The sequence below is a fragment of the Bufo bufo genome, chromosome 4, assembly GCF_905171765.1.
Source record: "Bufo bufo chromosome 4, aBufBuf1.1, whole genome shotgun sequence".
Classification (NCBI taxonomy): Eukaryota; Metazoa; Chordata; class Amphibia; order Anura; family Bufonidae; genus Bufo; species Bufo bufo.
The window spans coordinates 283,914,144-283,927,630 of record NC_053392.1 but is presented as its reverse complement, the minus strand read 5'-3'; the positions used below and the strand labels follow the sequence as shown (position 1 = coordinate 283,927,630).

The 13,487-nt window shown below is 40.7% G+C and overlaps 1 protein-coding gene across 2 annotated transcripts in view; it reads right to left on the bottom strand.

Moving 5' to 3' along the window:
- The window catches only part of KCNQ5 (potassium voltage-gated channel subfamily Q member 5), a 699,309-nt gene that overhangs the window by 249,367 nt on the left and 436,455 nt on the right, over window positions 1–13,487 (bottom strand). For both annotated transcript variants that reach the window (XM_040428645.1, XM_040428646.1), the window contains exon 2: window positions 3,462–3,552. In XM_040428645.1, the coding sequence (XP_040284579.1) occupies window positions 3,462–3,552 (91 nt within the window). The remainder of the gene's footprint in view (window positions 1–3,461; window positions 3,553–13,487) is intronic.

The window sequence follows — 13,487 nt, the reverse complement described above, 5'->3', positions numbered from 1 at the left end:
ACAGAAATGGCATATCCTTGGAAAAAAATTATTTTCATCATCCTCTATACATTCATTTCTTGAAAACACCCCTCAAAAAATACCTTCAAGGGTTTAAGTTCCAAAATAGGGTCATTTATTTGGGGAGGGGGGGCTCTTTTTTTAATTTTACATCAGCGCCTCAGCAATTATCAGCAAGTGCTGTGTAAAATCATCATATTAGGCCTCAAATGTGCATGGTGCACTTTCACCTTTAAACCCTGTTGTGTATCCAAATTACAGTCTACTGTAGGTACACGTGTTTCTACAATCAGGATTTGGGGGGTACTATCTCAACTTGGGGAAAACGCCTTAGTTGTCATGAGTTGGCTGATAGGCCATACATGCTCCTCTGGAATTGTGCGAAGAAAGGTATGCAAAACAGCTGATCCCGGGTTGGTATGGAGCTCAGCCCCATCACCTGAATGGGGCTAAGCTGCTCCTGGTCCACATGACACATGAACGTGTCATCACTTGGCCTAGGAACAGCAGATAGAAGGCAGCGGCATTTACAGGAGCAAAGCTGCCTTCTCAAAGAACTGATTGGCGGGGGTCAGACCTCCACTGGTCAGATACTGATGACCTATTATAAGTATATAAATCTCAGAAAAACTCTTTAATGTCATCACTACCAAATAGTAAATTATGGTCTCATCACTCCAGATGATTCTTTCCCATTGTGCCTCTATCTGGGTAAGATGGGTTTTAGTCCACTGTAATTGTTTCAATCTTTGTTTTGGCGATACATCCAAACAGTCCTTGCACTTAACTTCAAACCACATTGGTGTGTCTAGGTAACAGTAAAAAAATCACCTGTGTCTATACAGTTTTTTTTATTTATTCTTCATCACCTGCTGCTGTGCACCTTATCCTGCTTTTACCATTCTGGTTTTGTAGTGATGGAGTCTTCTACAGGGTGGGCCATTTATATGGAGACACCTTAATAAAATGGGAATGGTTGGTGATATTAACTTCCTGTTTGTGGCACATTAGTATATGTGAGGGGGGAAACTTTTCAAGATGGGTGGTGACCATGGCGGCCATTTTGAAGTCGGCCATTTTGAATCTAACTTTTGTTTTTTCAATAGGAAAAGGGTCATGTGACACATCAAACTTATTGGGAATTTCACAAGAAAAACAATTGTGTGCTTGGTTTTAACGTAACTTTATTCTTTCATGAGTTATTTACAAGTTTCTGACCACTTATAAAATGTGTTCAATGTGCTGCCCATTGTGTTGGATTGTCAATGCAACCCTCTTCTCCCACTCTTCACACACTGATAGCAACACAGCAGGAGATATGCTAGCACAGGCTTCCAGTATCCATAGTTTCAGGTGCTGCACATCTCGTATCTTTATAGCATAGACGATTGCCTTCAGATGATACGAGATGTGCAGCACCTGAAACTACGGATACTGGAAGCCTGTGCTAGCATTTCTCCTGCGGTGTTGCTATCAGTGTGTGAAGAGTGGGAGAAGAGGGTTGCATTGACAATCTAACACAATAGGCAGCACATTGAACACATTTTATAAGTGGTCAGAAACTTGTAAATAACTCATGAAAGAATAAAGTTACGTTAAAACCAAGCACACCATTGTTTTTCTTGTGAAATTCCCAATAAGTTTGATGTGTCACATGACCCTCTTCCTATTGAAAAAACTAAAGTTGGATTCAAAATGGCCGACTTCAAAATAGCCTCCATGGTCACCACCCATCTTGAAAAGTTTCCCCCCTCACATATACTAATGTGACACAAACAGGAAGTTAATATCACCAACCATTCACATTTTATTAAGGTGTATCCATATAAATGGCCCACCCTGTATATCACCTCAAAATCTTCAAAGTACCTCCTTTGATGAGGTTCCTCCATTTTGTCTGCTAATTTCAATATAAGTATAGCCTAGTTCACACAAAATTACTATTTCACTTTGCTTTCTGGGTGACCAATCAACCCATTTCACTTTTTTTCTTACCAAGTTCTACAAGCTTACTAGACATAGCAAAAAAAACAAAAAACAAAACAAAGCAACCAAATTGATAATCACAACGCACAGATGTTCTAATACATAACCTGGCAAATTGTGGAGAATTTGCAACAAGTATGGATTTCATATTCATTGACTATGAACTGGATAGACATGTGTCTTTTTCAGCCTTACAAACTATGTTACTATGACCAGGTGGAAGTAGATACATTTAAAAGGAGACTGTCCCTGTGCGGATTCCACAGGCGGTTCCAGACCCATGCGGGCTGCAATACGGGCATTTCCGGGCAAAGGCCGTGTGCATGTGCCCTCACAGTATGTGTATCACCATGTAGGGTAGGTGCCCTGAAACATAACCATACCTTTGCAGCAAAAATCTGGTCCTCTAAACCTGAGATATTTACTTTTTTATTTTTATGTAAATACATTTTTGGGTGCTTGTTAATAGCAATGACAGGTACACTATATGGGGTAGTATGTCCATGGCATTTCCATAAAAACAAAAAGATGAATTTCTTAGGATTAGAGGGCTGAGTTTTTATAAGAAAGGTGGCTATATTTTAGGGCCTATACCCTACATAGTGACATGCTTATTTTGAAACTAATTTTGGAAGTGACAGAGACACAACAGTGAATTAACCATAACTATGCAACAGCCTCGGACTGAAGTTCCCTGTGAACACCAGAAGAAATTATTTGTCACTCCTAACTATACAGAGCATGTTCACTTTTAGTTGAACTACAAAATGTATTTATCACCAGTAATGGTCAGTTCGCAGTGTTCGCCAGCGAACACATGCGGGCTGCCATCTTGACTCACCCATCCGGCGATGCACAGGTAAGCTCTTACCTATGCCTGTGCCGGGAGCCGGTCTGAAATCAAATGTGGTCACCGGGAGCAGGCAGTTCTGAGAACAGCCGCCGGGGGCCTTCATCGGGCTGTTCTCGGAACTGCCTGCTCCCGGTTGATCGCATATGGTTTCAGACCGGCTCCAGCACAGGCACAGGTAAGGGCTTATCTGTGCATAGCCGGACGGGTGAGTCAAGATCGCAGCCCGCATGTGTTCGCTGGCGAACACTGTGAACTGACCATCACTGTTTATCACTGCACACAGGAAACATCGAAAATTGTAGTAGGAATAGACAATAATGGAAAATGGTCAGTTTCAAAGTTACTTCCAAATGGGGTTGCCTTCTGCTGGACACTGTGTCAGAGCCTGGGCCCACCAGAGAATCTTTTGGTACTCTGGTGGTCCAGTCTGACCCAATACTCCAGCCATATTCCCTGACCACAGGGAATCTTTAAGACTGAGAAACTTAGAGGCACCCTTGTTCTTAAATGAAGCTATTACTGTACTCCTTGGAAAGTTGTCGTTAAAAAATCATATTTAACTATATTTAGGAATTTCTGCTGTACACAATGTCAACATGGATAATATTCTTCTGTCACTTACCAGGACAAAGAGGCAATATGAAGCTTGCTCTTGGTGTTCAGGTATAGTGGAAAACACTGACAAAATTAGGCAACTGAAGACAAGTAGAAATCTGAAAAAGATAGAAAAAAATATGCTTTAGATCTTTGTGTGATCTTTTCATATGAGATGTCATGTAATGAAAGCAAATTGATATACAATGTACTCATTAATCAATACAAAAGCACAGAGATGTAACTAGAATTCATGAAGTCACCTAGCAAAATCACAAATTGGTCCTCCACATTTTTCCATTAGGAATGAAACAACTATTTTTTGCTATTTCATTGCTCTTTGATGGCTATAGAGTAGCATGCTGGGCTATTTTAGCAAGTAAAAAATACAGAAACCTGACAGACCCATTAGAAGGGATCAGTATCCATTACAAGAGTGTAATAGTGTAAAGTTTGTGTCGCTATTATTACTGCATATAAGTTTAATATTTCAGTTTCAATTTCTTTTACTTGGTAAAGTGAGTCAGTCTGTATTGGAATTAAGCTTATACCTAGTTGATTAGTTCAAAGAAATAACTGAAAAAATAGTTGTATAAGTAAAAATAGCAGCGTGCAACCTAATAATTTCACAAAATGCTCCTGTCCCATAGTTTTGTTTTGTTTTTGTTAGTTTTTTTTTTGTGTGTGTGTGTGGGGGAAGGGGGGGGGGGAGTCAAGAAAGTAGAGGCTCCAGACCACAACTCTTCAACTGAAACCTTGATGAGTGTGTGTCTACCAGTAGCTGAGCAGACCTCTTAACATTTAGCAGGGTCAGTCTATTCATTAGTATGGAATGGTTTCAGGCATTGTCAGACATGTCATCAGGAACATACAAGCCAAATAATATGTGGTGCTTCAGTTTTTGCAAATAATACTAATCTGATTTTTACGATTTTATTATTTCATCCAGATCCAGATACACTGGCCATCTTTTAGCAATGGTGGAGAACTGCTATGAAACGTCAGCTCTCACTCTGAAGGTTTCAGTCCATTCATGTATCCCATGGTTGGCTATGCTCTGCATGTAATACTACATTTCCCTTGGGAGTGATGTATGGCCAGCCACTGCTACTCCTGGTGATGCTGATAGCTGAGGTTTCCGAAGCAGAAATCAGCAGATTATCAGGCTGGCTTCAGTTTAGAATGGGTTGTCTTGATGGCAAATTTCAACCAGATTATTGTCACTTTACACTATGGAACATGTACCGGAAAAACTGCAGACATGTCTGATGGTAGAGGCTCAGGGCTGGTGTCCATTTTTACACCCAGCAGTACACATTCTTCCTATTTCACATTTTCCAAAAGTAACTATCATTATTCCTCCCTATCTGATAAAGCACAGGGACATAAACACTGCAATGGATTCAGATCACTTAAAACATTTTAATGTAATACATTAGTGTCTGTAGATCTTTGCTTTATGACTCAGTGTTCATTGTTTGACCTGTTCGTTGTCAATGTTATGCATCCCTTATGCTATAGAATGTTAAAAGGCAGAACATGAGCAGAAAGCAAAAGTAGTGAGTACAAGGAAAAATAAGGAGGACACAACATAGGAAAGAAACATTTACGGAAGAAAAGTTTCAAGTGTGACTCTAGAAAGAACTGGCAGGTTGAAAAGACAAAGGTTGCTAACATGTGGGTATACATACATATTTGCCAGTGGACACACCAACTGGGCCAGCCTGATGATTACTATAGGGGGGGGGGAGGGTCTACTTGCAATTTGTTATTTACAATGTCTGTACACCAAAGTTCAGGACTGAGCATAGTTTCGATAAAGCTTAAGCTGAACATACATGGCAAAGCTTCACTATCAATAACCACTAGCTTCATAGTCATAAAATGTAGAGTCTTTGAAACAGATCTTCATTAACTTTCTGCTGTTTTCACTTAGGGTAAGTTCAAACAGAGTTTTTTGGAGGAGGTTTTGAGGCAGATTTCTCTTCAGATTTTTCAGCCAAAGGCAGAAGTGATCCAGCAGGAAGGAGAAGTATAAGTTCTTCATTTATATTTATAGATTCCTTTAGCATGCACTTCTGGCTTTGACTAAAAAATCGACCTCAAGACCTCCTCCAAAAAACTTGGTGTGAACCTACCCTAATTCTTCAGGTGATATTTGGTATTTGCAGTGTATCTTCTTATGTATCTTCTTATTTGAAGATAGCCAGTTCCTGTTGATCGATCTTATTATTTGTATTATGTATTTTTAATTAGTACTTTGTATCTGCTAAGGCGTACTATTCTGGACAGATGGTGGTGCCAAGTGGCTTGATTACATTTTGGGTGCCCCTTGTAGCCAATCTCAGGATTGCAGAAATATCCATTAGGCAGTAAGAAAAACATACAGCACATAGAAGCATGTGTTTTTACAATGCAGTAATTGGTCATGTGGTTTTTATTTATTTATGTATGGATTTATGAATTTATATATTTCATTTATATATATTTTACATTTATTTTACAAACCGGATTCCAAAAAAGTTGAAACACTATACAAATTGTGAATAAAAACTGAATGCAATGATGTGGAGGTGCCAACTTCTAATATTTTATTCAGAATAGAACATAAATCACGGAACAAAAGTTTAAACTGAGAAAATGTACCATTTTAAGGGAAAAATATGTTGAATCAGAATTTCATGGTGTCAACAAATCCCCAAAGAGTTGGGACAAGGCCATTTTCACCACTGTGTGGCATCTCCCCTTCTTCTTACAACACTCAGCAGACGTCTGGGGACCGAGGAGACCAGTTTCTCAAGTTTAGAAATAGGAATGCTCTCCCATTCTTGTCTAATACAGGCCTCTAACTGTTCAATCGTCTTGGGCCTTCTTTGTTGCACCTTCCTCTTTATGATGCGCCAAATGTTCTCTATAGGTGAAAGATCTGGACTGCAGACTGGCCATTTCAGTACCCAGATCCTTCTCCTACGCAGCCATGATGTTGTGATTGATGCAGAATGTGGTCTGGAATTATCTTGTTGAAAAATGCAGGGTCTTCCCTGAAAGAGATGACGTCTGGATGGGAGCATATGTTGTTCTAGAACCTGAATATATTTTTCTGCATTGATGGTGCCTTTCCAGACATGCAAGCTGCCCATGCCACACGCACTCATGTAACCCCATACCATCAGAGATGCAGGCTTCTGAACTGAGCGTTAATAACAACTTGGGTTGTCCTTGTCCTCTTTGGTCCGGATGACATGGCGTCCCAGATTTCCAAAAAGAACTTCGAATTGTGACTCGTCTGACCACAGAACAGTCTTCCATTTTGCCACACTCCATTTTAAATGATCCCTGGCCCAGTGAAAACGCCTGAGCTTGTGGATCTTTCTTAGAAATGGCTTCTTCTTTGCACTGTAGAGTTTCAGCTGACAACGGCGGATGGCACGGTGGATTGTGTTCACTAACAATGGTTTCTGGAAGTATTCCTGAGCCCATTCTGTGATTTCCTTTACAGTAGCATTCCTGTTTGTGGTGCAGTGTCGTTTAAGGGCCCGGACATCCAGTATGGTTTTACGCACAGAGATTGTTTGAGATTCTCTGAATCTTCGAATGATGTTATGCACAGTTGATGATGATAGATGCAAAGTCTTTGCAATTTTTCGCTGGGTAACACCTTTCTGATATTGCTCCACTATCTTTCTGCGCAACATTGTGGGAATTGGTGATCCTCTACCCATCTTGGCTTCTGAGAGACACTGCCACTCTGAGAAGCTCTTTTTATACCCAATCATGTTGCCAATTGACCTAATTAGTGTTAATTGGTCTTCCAGCTCTTCGTTATGCTCAAATTTACTTTTTCCAGCCTCGTATTGCTACTTGTCCCAACTTTTTGGGGATTTGTTGACACCGTGAAAATTGGAATCAACGTATTTTTCCTTTAAAATGATACATTTACTCGGATTAAACGTTTGATCTGTCATCTACGTTCTATTACAAATAAAATATTGACATTTGCCATCTCCACATCATTGCATTCAGTTTTTATTCACAATTTGTTTAGTGTCCCAACTTTTTTGGAATCCGGTTTGTACATGTTGCACCTGTAAAAATGCTGTAGTCAATCTCTACATTGCAAATAGTAATAATAACAATTTAATATGTTTTTTAATTTTATTTAATTTGATATTTAACATATTAAGAAAATTAAAATAGTCTAAATAACAATTAACCTGATATCACCTTGTGTACACAATAAATGGCTGGTTGACTGCTTTTAGAACGCACTTAATAGAAGTCATTTGAAATGAAGCGTTTTGTTACATTAGATTTTTTTCTCTTCGGTACTTCAAACAGATGATGCTCTCTACATTGTAATGCAATCAAAATTTCAAACTATTATTTATAGAATACTTCTTTACATGCACTGTGGCCCATAAGTGGGTTTCAGTGAGCTGTATGTGCACAGAACGCTGAGCAATAGCCAAATATATAAGGCTCTAGGCTATAATACTGCCACATGGGCAGTGTTTCTCAAAATACAGTATCTGTATTAAAAAAATAAATTTCCACTTATAATCCTAGAACAATGTTGAATGCTATTGCTCAGCTTCCTGCATATGACACAGTATTATTATCTAAGCAGTGCCAGCTCCTGTACCAGGGCCATAGACCATACAGGGAAACTTCCCAGAGCCTTCCTCAGCTTCAAGCACTGGCTGGCGGCCACAGGCGGTCTCCTGACTCTAGAATTCAACAGTATTGCCATTCTGAGGCAACTGGAGTAGGAGGACAGCATATGACGGCTGTTTATCACAGAGGTACAGCTTCTCTGGAGGTCTTTTGTGCTATTGGGTCATTTTTTTAATGATCCATTGTGGTATTTGGTTCTGCTGGGGAAGTATTTTGTGCTGTAATATGATATTGCTGCCCTGCCCACTTGCGTTACCCTGCCTTCTGTCAATTTGGACCAGCCTTTGGGCAACTTATTTTTTTTCAGGGACAGTTTAAGTTCTCAGGCTGCCCCTGCCCAGTACTGCAATATTGCAATGCCTGGCACCCTAGTCCCATAACTGAACTACAGTGATCTGACAATTCAAGCAAGTTCCCTTGTATCAGAAAACTACCACAGCAGATGATAAGATGCTTAAAGGGTAACTGTCATGAAGTTCATGTTGCTGAAACCACTGGCATCATGAAATCTCAATAAGTTCATTATGACTTAGAACTAATTTACTCAATATAAAACACAGTATAAAAGTGATCCAGAAATGGGGAGATGAGCCGGCTGTGTGAGGAAAAGACTTGTCAACCAGGGTGATTAGGGTGGAGAAAAATCATCATGGTAAGTGGCTTTATCCCATGAGCTCTGCAGCCAATCACTGGTCTCAGCCGTCACATGTCCTAGAACGGCACATCACTGTTAGTGACGTGCTATTGTAGCATATGTAACTGAGGACTGTGATTGGCTACAGAATTCATAGGATCAAGCCACTTCTGGTCCGGCAGAGACCCAAACCAACCAGGAAGGGAGCTGTCGTGCTGGACTGGCAGGAATGTGGGCAGGTGAGTGCATAGTCTTTATTTGGCACATTACGGACAGGGGTTAAGTAGACACCTAGGCTTTACAACCTTTAAATGTTACAGACTAAGACTAAACTGGAAACTACAGAGTGGGCAATTTATATGGATACACCTTAATAAAATGGGAATGGTTGGTGATATTAACTTCCTGTTTGTGGCACATAAGTATATGTGAGGGGGGAAACTTTTCAAGATGGGTGATGACCATGGCGGCCATTTTGAAGTCGGACATTTTGAATCCAACTTTTGTTTTTTCAATAGGAAGTGGGTCATGTGACACATCAAACTTATTGGGAATTTCACACGAAAAACATTGGTGTGCTTGGTTTTAACGTAACTTTATTCTTTCATGAGTTATTTATAAGTTTCTCTTTGTTTACAGCCATTGACATGTCGCCGAGGTTAACACGTGAGGAGCGGATAGAAATTGTGTTGATGTCTGGTGAACGCAGTAACCGGGTCATTGCAGCAGATTTCAATGCAAGACACCCTACGAGACCACCCATCTCCCATGCTACAGTTAGCAAACTGCTTGCTAAGTTTCGTGAAACTGGTTCAGTGTTGGATTTACCAAAATGTGGACGCATGAAATCTGTCTCTAATGAAGAAACATCAGTGGCTGTCCTAGCTTCATTCAGCAAGAGCCCGCAGCGTAGCACTCGCCACTGGAGAGTGCCATTAGTCGAACATCCCTTCGGCGGATATTAGCTACTCACAAATGGCACACTTACAAACTCCAGCTACTGCAGCATCTCAACGAGGATGACCCAGATCGGCGCACTGAATTTGCAGAATGGGCAAAACAAAAATTGGAACAGGACCCTCAGTTTAAGCAGAAGATTTTGTTCAGTGATGAGGCAAACTTTTATGTGAATGGTGAAGTTAACAAACAAAACCACCGCTATTGGTCTGACACTAACCCACATTGGATAGATCCCTCCAAGACTGTTGGAACAAAAAAAATTATGGTATGGTGTGGTATATGGGGTACAAAGATAGTTTTTCCAGCAAGATGGTGCACCACCACATTATGGGTGTCAGGTCCGAGCATTCCTAGATGAACAGTTTCCTGGAAAGTGGATTGGTCGTCGTGGGCCAGTTGAATGGCCCCCAAGGTCTCCCGATCTGACCCCCTTAGACTTTTATCTTTGGGGTCATCTGAAGGCAATTGTCTATGCTGTGAATGAGATGTGCAGCACCTGAAACTAGGGATACTGAAAGCCTGTGCTAGCATTTCTCCTGCGGTGTTGCTATCAGTGTGTGAAGAGTGGGAGAAGAGGGTTGCATTGACAATCCAACACAATGGGCAGCACATTGAACACATTTTATAAGTGGTCAGAAACTTGTAAATAACTCATGAAAGAATAAAGTTACGTTAAAACCAAGCACACCATTCCCAATAAGTTTGATGTGTCACATGACCCTCTTCCTATTGAAAAAACAAAAGTTGGATTCAAAATGGCCAACTTCAAAATGGCCGCCATGGTCACCACCCATCTTGAAAAGTTTCCCCCCTCACATATACTAATGTGCCTCAAACAGGATGTTAATATCAACAACCATTCCCATTTTATTAAGGTGTATCCATATAAATGGCCCACCCTGTATTTTGCATATAATGGCAACATACTCCAATAAAACGTCATGTACCCCAATGCACTCACATTACATAACACATTTTCCACTGCACATAAAAGTGCAAACAGTGACAAAATAAAACATCACCTGCAATAGCAAGTCTCAATTAGCTGCTTCTGTGTAAATCCCCCCTAAAAAAGTCATCTTTACAACATTTCTCACAAAGCAGATAGCGGTTTCCAGACAGCATGGAAAATAATTGTTTAACAGTTTTGATAATGCAAACCATACAGCTTAAAATTTCCACCATTTATAGTTTTAACTAGAGCTGTTTATGTAGGAAAATGAGATATGGCAGAGGTTATTACCATTCGTTAGAAGTGTTTGACAAGCGCAGTATGGAAGGCAAGATTTCTTCCATAGATGAAGTCTAGGAAATTTATAGTACAGGTCTTCATGTGGAATGACATGTTCTCTAGCTTTCACCAGTCTAAAAGCATAATACAGAGCCCTGGCTTGGAAGGCAATAACAAAAATGGAAAGGCTATGAAATAAAGACATACGTTTAATCACTATGGTTATGGTGTATTAAAGTAGCCATAAGTAATTATTACAGAAAGATTAAAAGTATGGGGCACATTTATTAAGACGGGCGTTTCAGACACCGGTCTTAGTAAAGCCCTGCACTGACGGTGGATCCGCCGCAGTTATGTAGAGGCGCCAGCCTGTACATAACTTCGGTGGATCCACTGCCGATTCTAATTGTCGGCCCATCCCTTTTTGTGCCACACCCAATTTTTTAGTCCTGGCATGAGTGGGGAAAAGTCGCAGTTTGTGGCACAAAGGACCTTCGTGCCACAATATGCGCCTGAAATACGCCTAATATAGGGGTGTCTGGAGGAAGACAACATATTACACCTCTACAGCTGTGAAAGCAGTGGAGTTGGAACACTTTAACAGGATCTATTTAGATAAAACAAAAGAATATGGTGTTCGAAGGGCGCTTACTTTGAAAAAGTTGCTCCCTAGATGGAAAATGATTCCCTATTTCCATATACTGTATCACAAGCTAAACCCCACAAATACGTCAGTTCTCAATAAATGGGTGCAAATATGTGTAACTTTTTTTACTTACACCACTATTGTGAACTAGTTTTGATTAAATGATTTTATTACAGCACTCAGTCTTTTTGGGTATGAGTCTATCAACATGGCACATTTTGACTTGGCAAGATTTGCCCACTCTTCTTTGCAAAAACACTCCAAATCACTCAGATTGCGGGGGCATCTCCTGTGCACAGCCCTCTTCAGATCACCCCACAGATTTTCAATCGGATTCAGGTCTGGGCTCTGGCTGGGCCATTCCAAAACTTTAATCTTCTTCTGGTGAAGCCATTCCTTTGTTGATTTGGATGTATGCTTTGGGTCGTTGTCATGCTGAAAGATGAAGTTCCTCTTCATGTTCAGCTTTCTAGCAGATGCCTGAACGTTTTGTGCCAATATTGACTGGTATTTGGAACTGTTCATAATTCCCTCTAGCTTAACTAAGGCTACTTTCACACTAGCGTTGTTTGAATCCAGCGTTCAATTCCGTCACCGGAACTGCCTGCCGGATCCGGAAAAATGTGTGAAAACGGATTGCATTTGATCACAATGAAAAAATCATTGGAAAAAACGGATCCGCCATTTATGGACTTTAACTTTTTTTTCAAATTTTTCGGGTTGAACATGCAAAAGCCGGATCCGGTTTGTCGGAACACACGGCGCCGGATTCGGCGTTAATGCAAGTCAATGGGAAATAGGCCGGATCCAGCGTTCAGTCAAAGTGTTCCGGATTTTTGGCCGGAGGTAAAAATACAACATGCTACGGTTTTCTGAAAAGCCTGATCAGTCAAAAAGACTGAACTGAAGACATCCTGATGCATCCTGAACGGATTACTGTCCATTCAGAATGCATGGGGATAAAACTGATCAGTTATTTTCCGGTATTGAGCCCCTAGGACGGAACTCAGCGCGGGAAAAGAAAAACGCTAGTGTGAAAGTACCCTAAGGCCCCAGTTCCAGCTGAAAAAAAAACATCCCCAAAGCATGATGCTGCCACCACCATGCTTCACTGTGGGTATAGTGTTCTTTTGGTGATGTGCAGTGTTGTTTTTGCGTCAAACATATCTTTTGGAATTATGGTCAAAAAGATCAACCTTGGTTTCATCAGACCATAACACCTTTTCCCACATGTTTTTGGGAGACTTCAGATGTGTTTTTGCAAAATGTAGCCTGGCTTGGATGTTTTTCTTCGTAAGAAAAGGCTTTCATCTTGCCACTCTACCCCATAGCCCAGACATATGAAGAATACGGGAGATTGTTGTCACATGTACCACACAGCCAGTACTTGCCAGATATTGCTGCAGCTCCTTTAATGTTGCTGTAGGCCTCTTGGTAGCCTCCCAGACCAGTTTTCTTCTCGTCTTTTCATCAATTTTGGAGGGACGTCCAGTTCTTGGTAATGTCACTGTTGTGCCATATTTTCTCCACTTGATGATGACTGTCTTCACTGTGTTCCATGGTATATCTAACGCCTTGGAAATTGTTTTGTACCCTTCTCCTGACTGATACCTTTTAACAATGAGATCCCTCTGATGGTTTGGAAGCTCTATGTGGACCATGGGTTTTGCTGTGGGATGCGACTAAGAAAATTTCAGGAAAGACCAATTAGAGCAGCTGAACTTTATTTGGGGTTAATCAGAGGCGCTTTAAATGATGGCAGGTGTATGCTGACTCCTATTTAATATGATCTTGAATGTGATTGCTTAATTCTGAACACAGCTACATCCCCAGTTATCATTCTGTTTAACGGGTGCGTACCCATTCATTCTCTATGGGGCAGGAATGGATGCGGACAGCACACAGTGTG